At 39.9% G+C, this 23,999-nt stretch overlaps 1 protein-coding gene across 1 annotated transcript in view; it reads right to left on the reverse strand.

The window, feature by feature from the left end:
- Window positions 1–23,999, reverse strand: part of myo1d (myosin 1D) — a 110,416-nt gene that overhangs the window by 64,611 nt on the left and 21,806 nt on the right. The window contains exons 2-11 of the mRNA XM_067575533.1: window positions 23,470–23,678; window positions 22,703–22,796; window positions 19,343–19,508; window positions 18,646–18,699; window positions 18,197–18,292; window positions 16,741–16,857; window positions 15,561–15,764; window positions 14,997–15,142; window positions 14,683–14,797; window positions 14,320–14,490 (exon numbers count right to left, since the gene is read on the reverse strand). Coding sequence (XP_067431634.1) covers window positions 14,320–14,490; window positions 14,683–14,797; window positions 14,997–15,142; window positions 15,561–15,764; window positions 16,741–16,857; window positions 18,197–18,292; window positions 18,646–18,699; window positions 19,343–19,508; window positions 22,703–22,796; window positions 23,470–23,678 — 1,372 coding nt within the window. The remainder of the gene's footprint in view (window positions 1–14,319; window positions 14,491–14,682; window positions 14,798–14,996; window positions 15,143–15,560; window positions 15,765–16,740; window positions 16,858–18,196; window positions 18,293–18,645; window positions 18,700–19,342; window positions 19,509–22,702; window positions 22,797–23,469; window positions 23,679–23,999) is intronic.

Genomic DNA, 23,999 nt, shown 5'->3' on the forward strand with positions numbered 1-23,999 from the left:
TACTGATGCCTGTATGTAGGCCAGTTAGCAGGAGAGCAGGGAGAGAAGAAGCATGAATGAAAAAAGCAGAGGAGTCTACCGCAGCTTTCCAACAGTCTCTGATGAGCATCTCTTCTTTCATCCACAGCAGCCTGTGATGAGTAACTTTGTAACGTGCTGCACAGGAGAGTAAATTTGTGTTTGTGTGTTTGTGTGTGTGTAAGAGTGAGAGTGGTTAGTGATTCACTAAAAGTATTATGCTGACATCAGAGATTAGAGGGAGAGGGAAGCGGAGGGAAGGTATCCTGCGCTTGCATCTCAATCCCAAGGAGAGAGGAGTGATCAGCATATAAGAACAGAAGGCCGAGGAAGCAGGAAGCAGCGATAATAAAGCTACGGAACGAAGGAGGAAAGAAAACTCGGTACGCCCATCGGACACACATCAAAACAGTAAAAATACAGAAGAAAAGTACAGACAGATACACAAAATGACCAAAAGTACAGTGGTCTGACTGTTTTTCATGGTTTGATTCAAGCCAATTAAGGGAAATCTTAAAGGAAAAGTTCAACATTTTTAGTGTAAACAGCAGAGGCAGGGGGGAAACCGCCTTGCCATTTTTGTTTGTTTGTTGTATGTAAAAATGAAACTTTGTACAGGTTATAGCCTGAGCAGCATCAGTCGGTGAGCGCAGGTTTCAGGTTTTCTTCTCTGCAACCTCACACAGTTAAGACCAAACTCTCGGATGCTGCAGCAGTTGTTTGTCAAGAAACCCAACACGTTCCTACACGTAACTAACCAGAAACCACACAGTCATTTTCATATTTCTGTTAGTCTACAAATTAAACAAACCAGATATGTGTCTATTAGTCAGCTTTAGAGATGCTTATAGTGGACTATATGCTAAGCTAGGCTAACAACATCCTGACTACAGCTACATACTTAACACATGATCTTCTCATCTCACTATCAAAAAGAAAGTAAACAAGCATATTTCTGAAAAAAAAAAAAGTTTAGGTATTTCTTTAATTCTACAGCATAAAATGATATGAACGACAAGCCAAGTTGATAAAGAAACAGTTCTCCCAGTCTGGTGTGGAAGAACTTTAGCTTCAGGCTTAAGGATGAACTGGAACGCCGACTCCAGGCCTTATTACCCAGCATCAGCAGGCGACCAAATCCTTGTAACCAGCTTCCCAGAAGAACGGAGGCTGGTTATAGCAGCAGATTCCTGCTCATTGTTTTGGATTGAGATGTTCAACTATCACATATGGGAGCAATTTTTTGCTGTCCACATACTTTTGGGCATTTAGTGTAGTGTACACAGAGACACTGAGGAGCACCAGAAGGAAAAAGTAAAAAAGAAAGAAAAACACAGCAAATAAACAAACATTTACAGCTGCGTTGCCTTCTATGTAGATGCTATTTCTGTCAGCCACACCATCTTGGTATGTTCCAGTACTTTGGGTACTTTGTGGAAATGTTGAATGACTCATCGGAGTGCTCAATACGCTCAGACAGACACAAACAAACACACACAAACTCTAAGACAATCAAACAAAAAAAGTATGGGAGGAAACAGTGCAAACATAATAAAAACCTCACAGACACAGAGAGATTTACATCTGAGAAATGAATGAAACAGTCGGCCTTGATTTAGGTCCAACGCACGAATTGAAACCCACGAAGGTTCCCTCAGTAAATCTCTGACGGGTCCAAGTGAAATTCCTCAGTGAAATCATGAAACTATTTACCTCGCTGGCACTTTCTAAATCCACTGAAGCATTTGAAGTGCTTCCAATAATAATTCTCAGAAGTTTTTATTGCCAACAGTAATGTGCTCAGCAAACAAGGAGAAGAAAATGCTATTAAAAAGATTAAAAATTGAATGTACATAGCTAATAACACTTTGAACTGAAATACTATGCTGCATCATTTAGTGACTCGGAAGAAATTTCAATAAGGTCTTAAAGGGGACGTATCAAGCACGCTTCCAGATCTATATTTATATTCTGGGGCTCTACTGGAATATCTTTGCATGATTTACAAATTAAAAAAAAAAACTCTTTATTTATCTTATACTGGCTCTTTATTCAGCTCCTCAGTTCAGCCTCTGTCTGAAACAGGCCTTTTTAGCTCCTGTCTCTTTAAGGCCCCGCCTCCTGACGAGTCAACTCAGCTCTGATTGGCCAGTTCCTGAGCCTACGTAAACAAACAATAGTATTATATTAATATTATACTTCTTATACGATACTTCTCCAAATCCAATCTGAAAATTGAGATCAGGCGACTTGAACACTCCTTGGAACGACCTTAGCAACAAAGACTACCAACAGACAGCCGTTTGTGGGCATGTGCGAACAATCTGATGTCATCACAATCAGGAAGTGGAGGAAACTTTGCAAAGAAAGCATTTTTACATAAATTCTCCTGAAGTTTTGAACCTTTAACCATGTTTTACAGACATAAGAGTATAAAAATAACAAATCACAAAAATGTCCCCTTTAATGCTCAAGATCTTAATTTCAAGCCTGTGTGGACTCAAAACTCAAGTTATTCTTAAATCTTAAACGTAATCTATTTGAATATTCAGAGCACACACACACACATATTTTTAAGGTGTAAATACGACGACGCAACGCTTGCAGGAAAAAACACAAATGTATCCATACAAACACACAGAGCAGACAGAAAAACAGATGCACCATCAGACAGACAGCCTGCATCTGCTGGAAGCCACACTGTGCCTCATCCATCACAATCAGTCACACCCCAACACACACACACACACACACACACACACACACACACACACACACACACACAAGCACCATGCACACACACATAACACACATCTTGGCAGCTTTATTATTAGCACCTCCTCTGTGTTTGGGATTCAGCCGAATGTTAAGAACGATGGTGTGATGGTGTGATGGCAGTGGCGGCGGCGGTGTGGTGGTGTGTTTGTATGTTTGTATGTGTGTGTTTGTGTGTGTGTGTGTGTGTGTGGACAGAACAAGGTCAGAATAATAATGAAAATAATGAGAGGAGGAAGTGGGGACTGTGAGCGAGAGCCAAAAGGCAAGAGAGGGACACTTCTAATCAAGAAGAAACAACGGACAGAAAATGAGTCAACAGCAGTTTTGATAATTGATTAATTGTTTAAGTCATTTATGAAGCAAAAGTGCCAAAAATTCACTAGTTGCAGCTTCTCAAATGCTTCTTTTCTGTGTTTTAGATCATGGTAAATTGAATATCTTTGGGTTTTGGACAGTTGGTTGGACAAAGGCTCAGGGAAACTAACATTTTTACTATTTGTTGACATTTCATAGACTCAAAATCTATCCATCTATTGAAAAAATAAAATACTGATTAGTTATCAATGAAATCAGTGGTTGTAGCATTAATTGTGTTTAGATAGATAGAAAGATGCAATGACTAAAAGTGATGATGCTATTAGTAAAAAACTGTAAAGTATTGACAATAAGTATCCAAGATAAATAGATTAATTAAAAGAAAAACACAAGATACCCAACAGGTAAGAAAAATGTGCAGAAAACTGTGCAAAAAAGGCTGATGTGGATAAACAATATGGATATGGACAGAGCACGCCATTATTACTATTTGTGCAGATAAGAATTATGTAAAATATAAATATAAATATAGACGAGAATGAAATTTCAACAGATTACAGTTATGAGCAATGAGCAGGTAGTATAGTTTAGGAAATAACATAGTGCAAAAGTTAATTATGTTCCTATAATACATCTGTTTGTAATAGTGTTTATTTTGATGAAATGTACACTGGATTCTTATTTTTTATTACAGTATTTCACTTTTACTCAGTTTATCTTCCATTAAGAACAATTCTAAAAGTAATCAAAACAAAAATACATAATATATTTTGCAGCTACTGTATATTAATTCTGAATGTTTGGTATTAATATCTGAAATAATTATAAGCTGCTAATTGCGGCATAAAGATTAGTTAGACAGTGTGGAAACTGCACGGTGGCCGATTGAAAACCTCGACACCAGCAGCTAAAATCTGTGCAGAGAGAAAACATTTAAACGGTTCCCCCTTTAGGATTTACTGTAGAGCGATGCACTTAACCCTCCACTTGTTCCAGTAGAAATGCTAAGGATGCTAAATCAGGCAGTAAAAGACAGTGATTATTCTGAGCAGCTTCAGGCATGCAACTCCATGAATGTAAAGCAGGGAAACTGGCGGGAAAAGAGCAAAGTCAGCACGCTTTCTGTGGACAAACAAAGGTTACAAAGCAAAACAACATTAGCATGTGCTAGACTCAAATTCAATGAAGCTGTGAAGATGCATCAGCAAAATAATAATTCAACCTTCAGCAGCAACATTATTCTTCACATCAGCCTCTTCTCTCTTTGAAAAAATGGATTGTCTGTATAGTAGAAATGAATGACACAGAAACTGGCTTGAGATAAAGGAGAGAAAGGTGCAAGGACAGGAAGAAAAGAAGAGCTTGAATAGGAGCAGCAGAGGTGAAGGGAAGTTGGTTTTAATTTAAATTACTATAATAAAGAGAAAGGCAGGTTGGAGCAGGTAGGGAAGAGAAACAGAAACAGCTGCTGAGAAAAACAGGCAGGAGAACTGTGAACAGAGGAAGAGCTGAGGTGAGAAGGCGAGAGACGGAGAGAAAAATAACAAGAACACAACAGGTACACACTGTAGCTGCGCCGACTCGTGATAGGAAGCCACGATAAGATGCATCCGCACAACTTTTTTCCCCTTTAGCTGTCTTAAAGATTTTGTTTGCAGAGAAAAGATACCACAAGCACTGCACACTTTAACTATAGGTACAAAATATATGTTCTCTGCCTCATATTCCTTCTTTTGTGGAAAATATACAGCAGAAGGCCCTCAGTATTGTGGCGGAACAACACCTTACTAAGACACTTTGTTTGTTTTTAATGTGATTTGTTACCCATCTGTAGCTCTCTGTTTACATCTGATACATGACTACATTGTAGGCCAAGCAGAATGATAATTTTGGCAACATATCTTGACCTTCTTAAAGAGTCAGTTCACCCAAATCTAGCTGATGGTTTTTGGTTTTATGAGTCTAGACGAAGCGATAAAGAGTCGAGCTGGTTGATTGACAGCTTTCTGTTCCTTTCATTGTCTTCATACATTTATTGCTTTTTCACTCCCAGTAAAAGAGAACTCCTTTATCAATCTGACCCTCCTTGACTCTTGTCCAGTTCCCCTCCTCTTGCAATCACTTTTCCAGCAATCCTGTTTGCCACCTGTGCCCTCTAGCTCTCCAGCCCCTGGACCAAAGCAGCCATCTACAAGGGCACGAGCCAGACCTCCCGATGAGCAGCGTCTGACTGTCTCCAAAACCTGTCAAGAACTCACAGTGGGTACCGCAGGAACGAATCCAGGCGGCAGATGAGGAGATGGATTTTGTATTTCATGCCCACTACACTGTGTGAGTGGCAGCTGTCAGGGTATTAAAACACTGAGTATCGAGCTACATCCTCATTCTAGAGAGACGTACGGTATATTTTTGAATACGACGCCTGAGCCGCTCATCAAACTGTGCTGATCTGCTGTCAACGACGTCAACTCCTTCATAATCTCATCGACATCTATTAGACTCCTTTATGTCCTTGCTGCTACTGCTGACCTTCTGCCTCCCTGGAGCTAACGACCAGAGCGTCTCAGTGATTAGCATCAGCAACACATGGCCCATGAAAGCTTTACCACTTAGCACAGCCCCCCTTCATGCATTCATACATGTGGCAGCAGGCGGAGGACACACACGCCTATCATATCCTATTAGTATGCAGCACCTGTACATGCCACACACACTGAGGAGCTTGTGAAAAGTGATGATGTGGGGGTGAAAAAAAAAGTGATAAAGGAGGAGAGCTGGAGAGGAAGGGAGTGTGAAAGAGAAAATGATCCAGAAAAATTAGAAGGAGAGGCGGGAAAGAAAGCTGCCGTGATGTCTGCTCGAGCAGAAACTAATGTGTCAGCAAATAATAAAAAGTGAAAAAAAAAAAAGCATATCTTGGAAGATCAAAGCGGCACACAGTGAGAGGAGAAGGAGCAGAGGAAGAGGAGGAAGAGAAGGGGAGTATCTTCTAGCACAGCGAATCACAGAGAAAAGCATGACCGAGCAGAGGACTGACCTCCACTAGTGGTAGGGAGCAGAAATTAAAGCTTTAATTTAAATATTACTCCAACAGCAGCCGCGCTATGTCCAAAATCACTCTCTACTTACTTTAAAGGGCACTATATTCACCCTCCACCATTATATTCAAGTGTCCAGATTGAATTTATCCACTATGTAGTGCACTCAAAACTAACAGTGTGGAACAAAAAAAGGAGTGTCCATGGTATGTTTACGACTTTCTGTTAACAATTGAAAATTATTAGATGTGAAAAATATTATTGTTGTGACTCAACAGCTGTCAGTGATGATGCAAAATGACTTAATCCATGCATGCATTACTCCTTGGACCTGATGCATGTGTAGATTCATGACTGTGTACACACAAATGCTTTCTTTTTGTCAGATTTATAAAGTTGTGCGTACTCATTTATAAATCTCAGTCATTGTAGAACTAAGCACACATGCACAAGCCTTATTTCCACCCCTACAATTATCCATAAATGGATGAAAACACTCCCTTTAACCAGCCTGCTCCAACCATCTTTACACCTGTCAGTGAAACAAAGAAGAAGTGCAGTTTCACTGATTGTGTTGCACCAGTGAGCTGTCATTTCACAACTGCCTCCAGTAAAAACTTAGAGGGTCGACTCTTGTCCTCTTGTGTGTTTAGTTTGCTGCGTACAGTATGAATCTAAAGTTTGGACACACCCGTCCATCCTTGAATAAGAAAGTGTGTCCAAACTTTTGACTGGTACTGTTGGTTGTGCACCTACGTGCACAGTGAGAGCAGAAGATATTGTTTTATTAGTTTTTGGACAACAGTGAAGGTTATGACACAGAGGTTTGGCCTAATTGTCTTTTAATGTGATTTATTGACATTAATGAATACATATAGAACCGCTCGCTAGTTTGGTTGTGGTGCAATGACCTAAAAATAGCATAAACAAGTACGCAGTTTGCTGGCAGCAGGTCAACAAAAGCAAAAGTCAGTGAGAAGAATCTGTAGAGTCAAACACAACCTGGAGAAAACCTCTGGAGACAGACAGATTTTACTGCACCGACACACCAGCAAACGTTACACTGAAGCATCATCCGCAGCACGTCTCAAGTGTTCTCCTTTAGGTAAGACATCTCTGTAAACAAGCCTGTGGCTCGCGTGCATCAAACACGCCTGATTAATTCATAACGAGACTGAGAAGCCTGGAAGCCAGTAAAAAGAATTTCTCATCAGCAGACTGCAGAGAGACATGACATGTTGAGATGTGGAGGCGCATTTTAGAACAGAGTGCATTTGTTACTCATCTGAACTTTCTCTTACTGCCTTTGCCCTTCTCCTTCTGATCTGTTATCAGGTCTGTTCAGGACTGTGGCAACATGTGCCTCTATGTGCATGTTTTCTGTACACTGTGACAGCCATGTGTCATTAAATGTGGATCTGTGATGTAAATCTACTGTGCACGTGCAGTATCATATGAATAAATGAGTGGACAGAGTGGACAGCCAGGACAGGGTGTATGTATTTGTGCGTCAGAGAGAGTGTGTGTGTGTGTGTGTGTTATTGACAGGTCGTAAGCAGAGTCTAGCATCATTCAGCGCTGGAAGGAAGGTGATATATAACTGCAGATTAGCATCACCGACACATGGCCCATGAAAGCTTTACTACATAGCGCAGCCTCCCTTCATGCATTCATACATGTGACAGCAGGCACAGGACACAAATGCTTTTTATTCTTTTTAGTGTGCTGCACCTGTACGTGCCGCACACTGAGAAGCTTGTGAAAAGTACATTTATATAAAATAGTGGAAACAGATGAGGGGAAAAAAGTGGTAAAGGAAGAGGAGACAACTGAGAGTTGGAGAGGAAGGGATTGTGAAAGAGAAAACGCTCCAGAAAAAGTAGGGAGAGGCAGGAAAAGAAGCTGTCACGATGTCTGCTTCAGCAGATACTAACGTGTCAGCAAATCATAAAAAGTTATAAAAAAAAAAAAAAAAAAGCATATCTTGGAAGATCAAAGCAGCACACAGTGAGAGGAGAAGGAGCAGAGGAAGAGGAGGACCAGAGGGGGAAGTATCTTCTAGCACAGCTAATCACAGAGAAAAGCATGACCGAACAGAGGACTGACCATCTGCTAGCGGCAGGGAGCAGAAATTAAAGCTTTTATTTAACCAGCTAAAGGAAGCATTGTTGATGCTGCATTAAAACATACATACTCTCATTCTTTAAAAAAAAAAAGCCTCAGTAATTTACAATGAAAGCTGGACGCTGCAGGTTTTACTGTGTTCAGACAGAGCACAAAGCAAATTTTAGAAAGTCAATGCCACCTCGGGCCGAGCGCATTGACACGAAGACTCATCTGTGCGAGCTGAAAATGTTTCAACTCGAGTGAAAAACTTGCACGTATCCCTGAGCTTTATGCTTCTGCTTCATAAACATACAGAGAACAAGAAGGAAAAGGAGACAGACTGGAGGAAAATGACAAAGAACCACAGTTTTCAGAAAGTTCTCACTTCAAACAGAAGCTGAACTGACACACTCCGGCAGACTCATCAGTGCGTCTGTTGCTAGCTAGCTTAAAGCTAACGTACTGTTGACTGTTTGGGGTGAAAAAACACAAAACGGTCCAGCGGTCAAACTTGTACAAAATGACGCAAAGTGAAAATTTGCTTCTTGTTCTGTCTGAACACACAGTTGCTACAGTAACAAATATGATTCAAACAGGAGTCAGTGGTGTACATGCTGGAAACTAGTTTCAGCTGTGTATTAATACACATTTAGCATTATAATGAGTATTTACAGCAGCAGGGCTACATCCAAAATCACTCTCTATTTATTTTAAAGGGCACTATATTTATCCTCCACCATTATATTTGAGTGTCCCAATTGAATTTATCCACTATGTAGTGCATTCAAAAACGACAGAGTGTCCATGGCATGTACATGACTTTTTGTTAACAATCCCACAATGCAATGCGCTGCATTTTAGATGCCGAAAATATTGTTGCGACTCCACAGCTGTCAGTGATGACACAGAGGTTGGTCTTTTAATGTGATTTATTGACATCAATTAATACAAATAGAACCGCTAGCTAGTTTGGTTGTGGTGCAATGATCTAAAAATAGCATAAAAAGCTGTATGACTGTATGAATACGCAGCAGAACTATGACTGGCACCTCTGAGGATGACTTGACTCAAGTAAACAAGTACACAGCTTGCTAGAAGCAGGTCAACAAGAGCAAAACATTTAGGGAACTAAGTGTCAGCGTGAAGATTCTTGTAGAGTCAAACACAACCTGAAGAAAACCTCTGGAGACAGACAGATTTTACTGCACAGACACACCAGCAAAAGTTACACTGAAGCATCATCCTCAGCACATCAGACTCAAGTGTTCTCCTTTAGGTAAGACATCTCTGTAAACAAGCCCGTGGCTCGCGTGCATCAAACACGCCTGATTAATTCATAACGAGACTGAGAAGCCTGGAAGCCAGTAAAAAGAATTTCTCATCAGCAGACTGCAGAGCGACATGACATGTTGAGATGTGGAGGCGAATTTTAGAACAGAGTGCATTTGTTACTCATCTGAACTTTCTCTTACTTCCTGTGCCCTTCTCCTTTCGATCTGTTATCAGGTCTTTTCATGACTGTGGCAACATGTGCCTCTATGTGCATGTTTTCTGCACACTGTGACAGCCATGTGTCATTAAATGTGGATCTGTGATTTAAATCTACTGTGCACGTGCAGTATCATATGAATAAATGAGTGGACAGCCAGGACAGGGTGTATGTATTTGTGCGTCAGAGAGTGTGTGTGTGTTATTGACAGGTTGTCAACAAGCCGAAAGCAGAGTCTAGCATCATTGAGCGCTGGAAGGAGGGTGATATATAACTGCAGAGACACAGCACAGATCATGTAACAGGAACACGTCCTGGAATAGATCTCTGACTCAGTCTCTTCTTATGCTGCATCCTTCTTTTATATCTCCTCAAGTCTTGGGCGATAAAGCCTCCATGAAAATGTTGATCACTGTGAAGCACTGAAAATATACATACATATTGTTTGTTTTCTGGCGGCGGTGGCGGTGAGAGACGAGTGTTGGCAGGACTTGTGATTCGTATATGACCTAAAAAACAGCAGCTTGGCAAAAAAATAAAATAAATATTCTCAGCCCAAGGTCCAACTCGCTTGTTGTTTCCAAAGCTTTTTAACACTCGGCAGATGGAGTTGCTCAGCAACTGAGTTGGACCTTGTACTGAGATTTTATTTTTTTTTGTCAAGCTACAGAACTTTGCTTTATAAGTAACACAGACTGCTTTAACTTTGAGCTACTTTATCATTTTATAAGAGCAGATTAGATTTTTTACATTTTCTCTAAATGTCTAATATCTCACTTTGGATCAAAATTCTTGTTTTTTATTGAACTTGATGTTTTTTCCTCCCACATATCCTTCGTCTACATACATTCATGTAGGCTTTTTCTTTTTCTTTAAAGCCAGTATGCAAACATTTTTTATCTCATTATAGCTTCTTTTAAATTGTTTTGATGCTATACATTCTGGTTGCAGTGTAAACAGGTGCATCTTTTTGATACTACTACTAGGGAAGCTTTCTATACATAGTGCAGTATCTTTAAGCCTGCCAGCATAAAGTTGCAACAATATTTAGATAATCTACATCTTCATATAATTTAACTGAGTCAGCTGGGTGCTCATGGCTTCAAGACCAAATATTGTACTAAATAGAGGGATGGTTTATTAAAGTCACAAGCTGATTTTTTTTACGACTTGGCGCCAGCGGATCAAGCAGAAAACACAAAATCTGAGATATTATCATCTTGTTAATGTGTTAAAGCAAAACTGTTAGCAAACAACTGCCAATTTATACATCCAGCAGACACGGAGCAACATTCATTTAGACTTTTGTCTCTGGTGTCCTGATGAATGCAAGTCCAATATTCACTCTTCTAATGGCTCTATTTTTGGTCTCCATTAACCCCTGACGGAAACATGCAGCTCTTTAGTTGCTAGGATGCTTGAGTAGTTAGTTTGGAGGGTTTTGTCTTAACTTTTTCACTGAAAATTGATGATTGCTGCTGCTGGAAATGAGGTTGGTGAGAGCATTCGTGGGCTGGAAAACCAAAACAACCGGTCTAAGAGTCTAAAACGAGGGAACAGGAGCTGCAGAGTCGAGTTCTCTGTGGTTCTGTTCACTTTAAAACATAGTGATTTGATCTATTGTTAATCTAAAAATATCGATTAACGAAGCACAAGTGGAATATCAAAAATCATGCACCGTATATCTAGTACTCGTTTTCATTCTCTCTTTCTTCATGCCGCATATAGCACTTCCTCTCACATTTTAATTCCCAGTCTTTCGCTGTACACCTCTCCTCTTCTCTCATCCTTCTCTCTCTCATTCTCACACATCTTTTTTTCTACCTTCACACTTTTATCACAGCAGACAGTCTTGAAGGGAAGTGAGCTAGGAGGGCTAGAGAGCCACGGCGAGTCTTTAAAGTCTGCAGAGCTCGTGCACACTTCATACCCTCAAAGCCTTGAAATTTTAAAAAACTTTCCCCAAGAGCTAATTTGCATGATGAGTGTGGGTTAGGATGTCTATTTTGGGTCACACTAATATGCAGAGAAAGTATTTCAGTGATCTCAAGGCTCTATTCCACTCTTGAAATGAAAGAAACAATCTCAAAATCCACTAGAAAGAATAATAAGTATCAAGACTATGAATTAAAGCTGTTTCAGAAAACTTACTGATGAAATATAAAGTCTAGATCTGAAAACAGAAATATGAGTATAATAATACAAATAATACATATGAAATAAAGCAGATCATGTCACACTGGGACTTTGCTTTACAATAAATAATCTCGATCGAGCCTTGCAGCTGCATCAAGCAATAATCGCTCCATTAATCTCTATCAGAATATCAAAGGGTGGAAAAGACTGCAGTTATTACTCTGACCACCGAGTGGCGCTGAGAGCAAAATTCAATTAACATCCATACTGGTCACAATCAGGTGATCAACCAGTACGAAAACATCTGTCAATACACATATATACCAGTCAACAGACAATAACGAATCACCATAAACCACAAACAAGAAATTACCAGTTGTAGTGGTCAAATAAAGGAGTCTAAGAGGAACAGAATGAAATATAATGCACTATAGAAAATAGTTTAATTCCATGGTTGAGTTAAACCGATGTGGCTTCACTGCATTCACTGGATAAATCTCTCTCTCGCCTCCCTCTGCAGAAGTCATCAAACCAAAAATCTCCCTCTGATGCTCTGAGATCGCTGGCAGCAGAACCACTTATATAAGCATGTACCCCTATACATTCTTCTGGGACTTATCATGCTTTTTATGATTTTCTGTCATTTCTATACTGTCAGATATTTATGTTAAACATTCCAAAACTTGAGGTGAACGTATGTAAAAACGCTCCTTGGAAGTCTATTTAAAAGCCAGGTTCTTTTTACTGACAACATTTACAGTTATGTGGAAGCCATCTGAAATTAACTTTTATAACTGTTAATTTAAATGGTAACACACACTGTCTGCCTGCCAAAACACCTTGGAGATCTACTAAAGCCCCTTTCACACTACTTCCTGACAAAAAAAACTCCTCCATTTTTTGTTAATGTTGCCTGGCAACACTGCTCCACACAGTACAGAAAAAGAAAGATCTCTGGCTAATATTGATTCATACCAACACCGGGTTCCAGGAAGTAACAGCTGGATCACTGTATGTTTCAAAAACCTTCATTTCAGGTCTTTTAAACTCAGGAGTCTGCTGGAGGAGGAGGAACGGGTCAGAGAGCAGCAGAAGGGTGACGGCGGCGGCGGCGGCGGGGGGGGCGTATTGACTCCAAGATGATATGAGGAAGGGAAGCTTCATGAATCAATACACCCTGCAGCACAGTGTAATCTTTACCTCATCTTGACTCAGCTGGCTTTATTCACAGTTTCCTTGTCTTTGTGTGCTTTTTTTTTCACATTGAACTTTAGTGAGTAACGGTGTCTGCAGGGTTCGGTGCCCATTGAGTCTGAGGCTGAATATTCTGTCTTTGTGTCGCATGGGAACATCTAGTTGCCAGGAAGCCTTTGAATAGGCTTTCTGACACAGTGCCTCACTTTGTAGCTTGTTGCTTCAAGTGTTTTTATCTCTACAGTCCAGCCAGAGACATATAGAGAGTGTTTACCTTCCACTTGTCACCATTCATTTTCACTGCATCATCATCTCACTCCCTCTCTTCTTCCTCCTCCTCCTCCCAGTTCTCTAGTGTCTCTTCTTGGTTCTCCTCATAAATTTGTAAATACCCCCCCCCCCCCCAACCTCACCCCGCTTTTCTCTCTCTTTCTCCAACACCCATTCTAACACACTAAAGCACCAACTCTACACGCTCCCCATTGGCTAGCAGTGACATCACTGGAGCAAAGTGTCGAGTCAGGCACCTCCACGCTCTTTCTCTGACAGCTGATGCCCCCTTGTGTCCGCAGAGAGAAACGCAGGTGTTTAAAAAGTACTTATCACCCTTTTTACATGTTCAACATGAAGAAAAAAACCTCCGTCCCCCCTCGTCTAAGTCACCTGATCCCAAACAGGAGCCGCGGATGTTAACAAAGTAAATTGGCTTACGTTTGGCGGGTCGTGCAGACCGTTAGAGTGAATTAGACTGTAAGCCTTCCTGATTATCTCAATCTCAATCTCTTCCTCTGGAGCTAATGGTTACATACTGAATGGTGTAATCGCTCCTCTGGTTTTCTCGGGTTACTACGACCACATCCTGCATCATCAAAATTTGATATATTGCTTGACTTTGTTTTTGCTCGTGTAATTTTATTTGCAGGAAATCTGTGGTTAAGATTCATTATGCTGCGCTGTAATACCCTCCATAAATTCAACTGTAGAAGAGTGACACAACCTCTTTTATGTTAATGTTTTCTGATTTAAGAAGCTTATGTTCTGTTATTATTGGTCACCAGTGTTAAAATAATAAATCAGAGTTCAGTAACATTAGCATTAAAGGTATATAAAGCTATAGATTAGAGAGTAAGATGCATATTAGAGGACTAAAGAAGAAGAAACTTTGCAGCTAAAGTCTAAATATGTAATCTAAATGAGTTCCTGCCAAAGTAATACTAAGTAAGATCTGTATTTAATGTTTCCTACCTTGCGGCTGGTGTAGTGGGCGTGTTTGGCCAGTTTGCCGTTGAGTCCTTGGAGGAAAACCTCATCAGTGACTTTGCCCACGTTCATACAGGCTTCATCCAGCACGGAGATGATGCCCTTATGCTGCTGCTCCACCAGGTCCACAATGATCTGGTTATTGAAGTAATCAATCTAACAACATAAAGACACAGAGGATTTAAGAGCAAGTATGTGGATCAGAGAATATCCAATCAATTGATAATCAAAAATCTGTGAAACTAAAAGGTAGAAGCAAATGAAGATATTTTAATACTGTATGTGCATCCTGTTACGTTACAAATTGAATTCAAACACAGTCAGACCAAAAAAAACAATCCTACATACATGTTTCCAGGGGATGCCCTCTCTCTGATACTCTTCCTGTTCCTGCCTTAACACCAGCTGGATAAACAGCTGCTGCAGCTTTTCATTGCAGTAGTTGATGCAGAACTGTTCAAAGCTACAGAACAACAAACGAAAAAAAACAGACAGGATGACACATATTGAGATTTAAACAGATGTAATTCTTGCTGTGTGTTACAACCAACAAAATCAAATGATAGAACAGTTAACATGCACACAACAGTATTATCTTATATAAAGATGCAGATTTGTTGATGCTTTTTTAATTTTCATGGCGTGTTCTGTCTCAAACGAACCTGTTGTTCTGGAAAATCTCAAAACCGTAGATGTCTAGCACCCCGATGACTGTGTTCTTCCCGTGGATCCTGGCATCATAGTTTTTCACCTCAATTATGTCATTGATTCTTCCCACAATCCAGCAGAACAGACGCTCATACATGGCCTGAGGATGACAAAACGGTCGATGTGAGAAGTTTGTGACAGACTGTGAAAACTGTGATTATTGGCTGCGAGCCGGTCAGCAAAATGCCTTGCTCGAGGGCACAGAGAGGAGTCTAGCGAACAGACAATTCACAGTTACAGATGGGTGTCTGAGAGCAAAATGTCAAAATATCAGTGAGTCAGATGTTTGTTCACAGCCCACAGCGCTGGTCATGCCTACATACATTGCTTCCTCTCCGGTCTCCTGCTTCTGTCTAGAGTCATAACATTGTGACTCACGCTTGTGTGAATCAGTGTGATTCCCAGTAAAAAATATCATCAAGTACTTAGTGAAATGTCACAACCCTCTGGGCATCAGCGGGCCAGAAGAGTATAACAGATGACCAACAACATGTAATTTTCTATCTTCCAGCTCTAACCTTGGCTAGAGCGTCCCGTCCGTAGCTGGCCTCTTGTACCGTGTGCTGTTTTTCAATGACGTCGCGGCCCGTTGCCACGGTGCGGTACAGCAGGGCCTTCTCCACATTTTCCTCTTTGGTGGACAGCAGTTCCCTGATCACAGACACCAGCTTCGAGTTCTCTATCAAGGTCACATCACCGTCCACCCCAAATGTCATGTTCCCCTAGGAGAGAGGCCAGAGCGAGAGAGAAGACGGCTTATTCTTTAGCTCACAACAGCTTGGTTAAAGGAATAGTTTGACATTTTGGGAAATTAGCTCATTATCGCCAAAAGTGAGATGAGAACATTGACACCAATCTCATGTTTGTACACTAAATATGAAGCTAGAGCCAGCAGGCAATTAGCTTAGCTTAGCATTGAGACTGGACTCAGGGGGAGAACAGGTAGCCTGACTCTGGCTAGCTCTGATGTGCAACTCTCCATTTTTTACATTTCTTTTTGTGCACAGATTTGGAAAAAAAAAGAAATAAAATGTGTTAATCAGTAAAATTTAGAGGTGCTGGCAGCTGCTTTTTAGCTTTAGACAGAGCCAGATTAGCTGTTTCTCCTCTGCTTTCAGGCTTAATGCTAAAATAAACTGTACATGCTAGCTGAAGCTTCATATTTAGAGTACAAGTATAGGACTGGTATCTATCTGTTGGACTTTTTCTTTAATACTTTATTTTATGAATTTTGATAGAATTGTCATCTTAGTTTAGTTTTAAGCAGGATAGCTGAGCATACAAACGTGAAAATTGTTAACAGGCAAGCATACAATTCAACATTTATGGAGAATAATGTTTCTAATGCTAAATGAATAATAGGTTAATATTTTCTTGGGTTTAAATGGAGGAAATTCCTCTGAAAATCAACAACTGTTAATAAACTCAATACATCTAACAATTAACTACTAGTTATCAATACACAGTGAAATGTGCCAGTCATATAGCTCCTTCCAAGAGGCTTTAAAAAGGAAATTATTAGGGAATCACGACTAAAAATAAACATTTACATTTTCAAACCCTTGAACTCAAATTTATCTTGACAGACATACTGGTTCACTTTGCCAATACGTCTGAAAATCTGAGCATTAAACCCCTACATACTGGGACGCAGCTGGCACAGGAAATGAGCCGGGATTTGGTATTATCGAGTATTACCAGATGTAGGATGGTGGCCAGGATCTTGTAAACAGTCTGAACCTCGTCCCCTGTGAACCCGATCACTTTCATGGCGTCGGCGACAGCTTTGAAATCAGCACTATCGTTGATGCTAGACTGGAGAGAGAGGGGAGAAATGTTGGAGACAGATGACATAAAAATGACTAAAAGTAAACAAAGTTAATTGGATCAATCAGGGCGGTGTTTGAAAATGGTTTTCTCTCAGTCAGCTTTTCTAAAATTGGACTGTTGATTTCCTGGAACAAATACACATGTTGATATTCCTTAGAAAGTTATTTTCAATGTGTGTTTTGTTTCAGAGTCCTGGTCTTTCCCTTCTTCTTCCAATGAATCCAGACAGAGTATTAAACTCCCACAGTTAATTAAATTACAACCTGGTGCTGAACTGTGATGCCCGGCTATAGAAAATAGAAGTCTGTGGGACACACAATGTACAAACCGCCACCTCAGCTGTTTGGTTGTACTGTGTTCCATGACGTCAGGCTGTTTGTTGCAGTCAAGTGGTTTCGTTCCTACTCATTAATCTCGGGCAAAGACTGCAGCACACAGCAGAGGCCTAAATTACAACACCTTTCTAAAAAAAAAAAAGTACAGTAACTCAGAGCTGGTAATCACTGAAATCCTTTTTCTAAACATGTGATTTGTGCGGTCACTTGTAAACAGTGGCAAGGAAACCCACATCTGTTAAGCTGTGTTATTCACTCTATTCACCCTTCTGAAAACAAACTGCATGTCAGACTGACACTCCTCCAGACTTCTGTTTGAGTTTTCATGCTCTGCCGCTTTCATAAACAACACACAGTACTCTACTGTTTTACTAACCGGTCACTTACAAGTGAAAAGACACTTATACCAATAGAATTGCTCTTCAAGAAAGAAATCATTGTAACATCCTGGAAAAATATCATTTATTGAGCTTTGAGAACTTTTTAAACATGCTTGTTGTACGTATAAGGCTTTGCATGGACTCGCCCCACCTCCTTTAAATGAATTCATTAAGCAGAGGACTGACAGTGACAATAGCACCAAGGTCACCACTAGAGGGGACTTTGTGGTGCCTTATAGACGCACCACATTTGGACAAAATGCACCGTCAATAATGGGAACTAAATATTGGAATGGCCTATCACGATGGCTCAAGGCAAATCAGAGCTGTGATCACTTTTAACCGGACATGTGTACAATGTATTTTGTCTTTTTCTATTTCTGTATTGTGTATTTGCATATTTGTATTTGCATATTTGCATATTGTTTGTTGTGTTTCTGTTATTGTTACCTGCCTAGGGACGACGGATGTAAATTAGCATTTTTGCTAACTCCGGCATGTTTACATCTTGTATTTTATACTGATGTTCATTAATGTACAAATAAACAAATTAACATGTTCTGAACCACAATATTCTCTATAGGAGGAGAATTCTATGCTATATACTACCTTAATCTGGCCTCCAACTTTGATGTAGTTGTAGGCTGTTGGGTCCTTCTGGATGTGAAGAGAGCGTAACAGAGAATCCGGAGCTCCTTTGAGCAACTGGAAGACCAAAAAAAACACACAAACCTTACTGACAACACTTTATACAGAATCTTTATTGTGTTTTTGCTTCATCACATAGGCTATTACGTAGACAAGTGTGTCGTATATGCAGCTTTTCCAATTCTGTGACTGTTATTTCTGATACATTTTGTCATACATAATATGCGTACTGCATCCTGAGTCATTAGCATGACCACCATGTTTATATTTATTACATCTATGGAAAAGATCTCTACACTCTTTCACACAAAACATCCGATACAAAGAGTGGCCTCATTGTTAATTCACAATACTCCTACATGTAGGAACAAAAGGTCTCTTCACACGCAAATACACACACACACACTTACCTGGTAGTATGAGTGGAAGCTCCTCTCTCCTTCCTGTTGGAAAATTACCCTGGACTGTTGGGGAAAAAAGCGACATAAGGGCAGTGTCATTGAACAGCTGGCTTAAAGTGAGGAAAGTTTAGTCACTGCAGCTTTCTGCCATCTGAATGTAAAAATTGTACTGCAATCTAGGCCAGATGTTCCAAAGATTTTTGGCTTGTGAACCTATAAAACTACCCGGTATTCCACATGAAAAAAAAGGCAAATGACAGAAAAAAGTCTGAAAAATAGACAGAAAATTGGTAGGATAATGTGTTTTTCTTAATTTCTATTTTGCTTATCATCCTGCAACTTCTTGAAAGGTCCCAACTTCCATGCCGGGAACAACTTATCTAAGCAGTGGAGGAACAAAGAGCCATGGCTGACAGTAGAGTACGGGAATTATCAGCACAGTTGGAACACATTTTTAAGCAGATGCTTGGCCGAAACAACCTACTGTATAAAACAATGTATTAAACCATTTCCCTTTATTATGATAAAAAGACAAGATACTGACTGTGATGTAAAATTCAGCACCAGTCAAAAGTTTGGACACACTTTCTCATTCAAGGTGTGTCGAAACGTTTGACTGTTACTGTACATCTGGAGACTTTTTATTATACTAACTCAGGGATAAATCACTTTGTTTAATCTCTGAGACCACATGACACGCCTTTACCTTCTCCAGCAGGTAGTTGTTGATGTGACCGCCGATGGGATCTCCCTTGAAGTCAAAGTTGATGTCCATGTACTTGCCGAAGCGGCTGGAGTTGTCGTTGCGGTTGGTCTTGGCGTTCCCGAAGGCTTCCAAGACGCAGTTGGATTTTAGCAGCATGTTTTTTACCCTGTGGGAAAGCAGGATGGTATTAAAGTTAAAGTGGTCGACAAAGTGCAACCAGCTTAGAAAGAGTGACTCATTCTGTTTAAGTTGCATAACCATGAACTCCCACCTATGAACCCGACCATGTTTGTTTTATTAGCTTCAAATCCCCTCCAATATTTCTACTTTTTCAGCAATAAAATGAGACGAGAAAGCAAAAAGCTGCATTTTGTTGTGAGATTTACTTTTATGTGAATGTGTGAGTGTATTGATGATGTGCTGTGTTGCTCCTCAGGCTCTGTGGGCCTCCAAACTAGATCCTCCTTCCTCGTGCTATTAGCTGGTGCGTTTGGGGACCTGGAGCCAATCAGCCCATCTAAGGATACATAAAGAACTTTTTGCTGCCTGCTTATACCCAAGTGTTTGTATAGTTAGAGCTATTTGTCAGGATTTAGTCCGTAGCTCTGACAGTTTAATCTTCAGTTAAACAATTCGCTATCTTGATTTATTGTTTTTTTAAGTCTTAATTCCTATCTTTCAGTCCTTGCCAGGAGAGCTGTCATTTGTGTCTCTTTTCTCCTGTTTTTCTGTGTTGTATTAGTTTTTAGAATTGTAACTTTGTGAAAGTAGTATTGTGGTTTTGTTTCTATTTCGAGCCGGCTGGTTTGTTATTTTGGCCGGGGCTCTCCCTAAAGTCAAACTCGTGCTTCCATATCTGGCAATTAAAAGATCAAAAACAAACCGGCTCATTTCCTTCATCTGGTTTTCTGTTCCTCCCCTCTCTCCTAGACCACCTCGGGGTCGTAACATCTACGTTTGTGATATTATTTTCCCTCTGCAGTCATCAAAAACAAAGTAAAGTGACCTGGTATAGCTTGAGTTTTGCAATATGTGTTTCCATTATCGGTTCCCCTGACACCCAAGCAGGAAGAAGGCCAGTCTTAGCTGATAACTAACCCACATACTATAGATAACAGACAATAATCTGCAGAGATCAGTCAATAACCATCATTGAGTTGGAAGTTCGGCCTCCTAGTACATCATGTCTGTTTGAGACTTTACTGCTGTTCTTGCTCACTGACTTCTACATGCTCGCTGTAGTGTTAATTCATCAAATAAGTTTTATGACTTGAAGGCTAATATAATATTATCTTATCTCACTTATCTTACTACGGTAACTCAACTTAGATTGCAGCTTTTTGGAAGTAATACAGCTTTATGTTAGTTATAAAACTGTGGTCCCCAAAGTCAGCAGCCAAGCAAATTTACAAGTCCATTTTTATGTTTTTTTATAGAGATATTGTGGTGAAATCTGACGCTGCCATGGCTGAACACACAAAGGTTTTGGGCACTTTAAGATATTTAGATTCTTATTAATGATGCAATATCATAAGGGAGGCGTCTGATCGCTTGCAAATCTATTCTGCAGCGTGACATGGAGCCCCAAACATGCAGCCAGAGTCATAAATAACTTTTTTGATTAACAAAGAGTCTTATAACAGATGGTTTGGCCCCCACGGAGCCCCAATCTCAACGTCATGGAGTCAGTCCGGGGTTACAAGACGAGACAGAAGCAGCTGAGACGCCTGAATCCACAGACGAACTGCAGCAACCTCTCCAAGATCATACCGGCCAACATTTAGGTTTCAAAAATCGGGAGGCTTTTTCTGAAGGGTGAAAGACGTGATGTGAGGTGACGATACATTTGTAACTGTAAGTGCAACAAAACCTTTGCGAATAGAAAACCAATATGTACTTAAGGCAGGAATAAACATGTAGAAAGGAGATATTTTCAACTGCTTTGCCCGCAGTGTCCCATCCACTGCCAGTAGGTTTTACACAACCACAGCGCACCACATATCCTAACATTTGTCAAATTCTTGTAAACTTAGTTACTGTCTGAGACAAACCAGTAGCTCCTCTCTCTACCGGCGGTACCATGAAGGACTGCCATACACTGCCAGAAACAGGTTGTGATAACGAAAAGGAAAAAACTATGAAATCAGGAGATTAACGGGAATAATTACCAATCAGTAGCACAGTGGGAGGAAAGGTTAAAAATAGTGAGACTCTTGCGAAAATCAGGAGTGTTGGCAGGTTTGCAAAATGCTTGAACAACCTGCCTGCCAAATACCTTGAAAAACTGTGTGCCTCAGTATACCGAGGAGAACTGTTGCTGAACTTTGTATGAAGTTAATTTATAAATAAAAACTATTCATGGCATTATTCTTGAAAGCATCCCAACTTTATTTTTAGTGCCTAAAACTTTTGCACAGTACTTTATAAAACCATTTATACAGTATGTGACAGGACTAGGTGCATCCTGTGACCCAAACTAGGTCCTGATGAGCTATATTCTATGAAATCATCAATCCTTCATTGTTATGTCCTGTGCTGTGTTTAAAGTGTGTTTAATGTGTGTTTAGTTTGTGCACATTTGCAGATAAGAAACCCTACATTGCACAGTAACGGTTTGTGCTCAATATGATTCTATATGTTCAAATGTATCACTAACGGTTTGTATTCACCAATATGTAATCCATAAAGCTGACTCTTCCCGCATTATCTCTACTCTTTATCTCTAACCTACATTTTGTTTACTTTACTTCAAAGCTGACCTCTTTCTTCCTTCTTAAAGTCTACAATACAGCTCTGTGATATTACTATATGATGAAATTCCTCCTCTGTGTAACGGCCCACACCCGCTCACTTATCAGTGATACTGACTATAGCCTGGTTGAGGTGTAACTACGTCTCACTATGATCTAAGAGCCTTTGACTAACGGCAGTATTTATTCCTGGACTATGACTTAATCAAACTACAATAGCTGTGATAAGATATTATAAAACACTTCACTGCACTATCTGATAGAATACATAATCATTAGAAATGAGAACTAAAGCACTTAAATGAGGTATGAAGGTAGAAACCCTTATTTGGAAAAGAGGAAGTCATTTTGAGTATTTATTGTATACTTTTACAGCATGGTGGCGTTTTGACACAGTTGGCATCTTACCTTAAAATGTGCATCTGTGGTATCTCATTTGGATCAGGAAAACACTATTTGCGCTATAAATGTGGTTTTTGTGATAAAGTTTCCAGTGAAAAGAAAAATGGAAACAGAAAAAACCCTCCCTGTCCGATAATATTTGCTGTTTTAGACACCAAACCCAGCCTGTGTTCAGGTTCATGATGTGTCAATAGCAGCAGCAGCTCACCTTTCAACTTCAGCCCTCTGATTAGGATTGGTGATAGCAGCAATGTATTGCATTATATACTTGCTGGCTTCCGTCTTTCCTGCTCCACTTTCCCCTGTAATAAAAGACACAGTGTAAGGAGTCTTTAAAAATAACGATAAATATTTTTGGTGTCTATAATTTTGGGGTGGTTTGCTTGCCTGCTAAATTAAAACAACCAAACCTCAAGTGGTTTAAATAACTTTCAAATGAAGTCAAAACTTTAAACACTGAGTCTTTTTGTATTCTTGTGATTTAAGACATGACATATTGTCAGCTAAGAGCCATAACCAAAGCCTAATTGATTTTGAAATATAGCACAAAAACATTTCAGTCCACTAACTTTTATCTTTTGGTGACATTATTAGATTAAATTGCCTTGGTGTGGATTTATAATCAGGGTTTAGAGGGATGCAGTTCCCCCTTTGACCACTGAGTGGTGCTTCTTCCTCCACATGCTTTCTCCACACTGCCACTCAGCTTGTGACCACATGAAATATTTGTTGTTGAAAAATGAAGGTGAATTGTTTGTTATTTTCAACTTAACAGAGGTTATATCAATATTTTTCCATCTCTCAGGGGAGAAACATCTGAGTATGAGAGGAAACAATGGACTTTTACAACAAGAAAATAGGACAAAATTGGCCTGAAACAAACTATAATCACAAAAATGTAAATTGTAAAATATCAAATGAAACATTTTGGGGTTTTAAAGTCTGGCCCGTGCAGAGGGGGGTTTCCCGTGTTACCTGAGATGACAATACAAGTGTCTTTGTTCCTCCTCTTCATGGCTTTGTAAGCGGCGTCAGCGATGGCAAAGAGATGGGGTGGCCTCTCGTACAGCTCACGGCCTTTGTACTGCTCTACGATTTCACGGCCGTAGATGTTCATGGCACGGTAAGGATTGACGGACACAACCACCTCTCCGATGTAGCTGTAGATCCTCCCCTTCTCAAACCTGAGGACACACAAACAGTGAATTTTAGAAATATAAAAATATCTGAATTTTTCGGCTCATGTCTGTTGTGTTTTTTTCTTGTGTTCAAAGCAGGTAAAAGAACATAGAAATAGCTGAAACACCATGTTCATTTTCTTGCAAGACTGAAAGCACAAACAACTCTGTCAAGGTCAAATTCAAACGTCTGGCAATATTTTGGATTTAATGTGATGAGGCAAAGATATGTTCTGATTATTCAATATAATAAAGCACAAATGTCTTGTTTTCTCTGAAAAGATATTTGTCAGAAATCCGAAATCCAAAGATATTCAGTTTACTATC

Source organism: Thunnus thynnus, chromosome 20, assembly GCF_963924715.1.
Source record: "Thunnus thynnus chromosome 20, fThuThy2.1, whole genome shotgun sequence".
Classification (NCBI taxonomy): domain Eukaryota; kingdom Metazoa; phylum Chordata; class Actinopteri; order Scombriformes; family Scombridae; genus Thunnus; species Thunnus thynnus.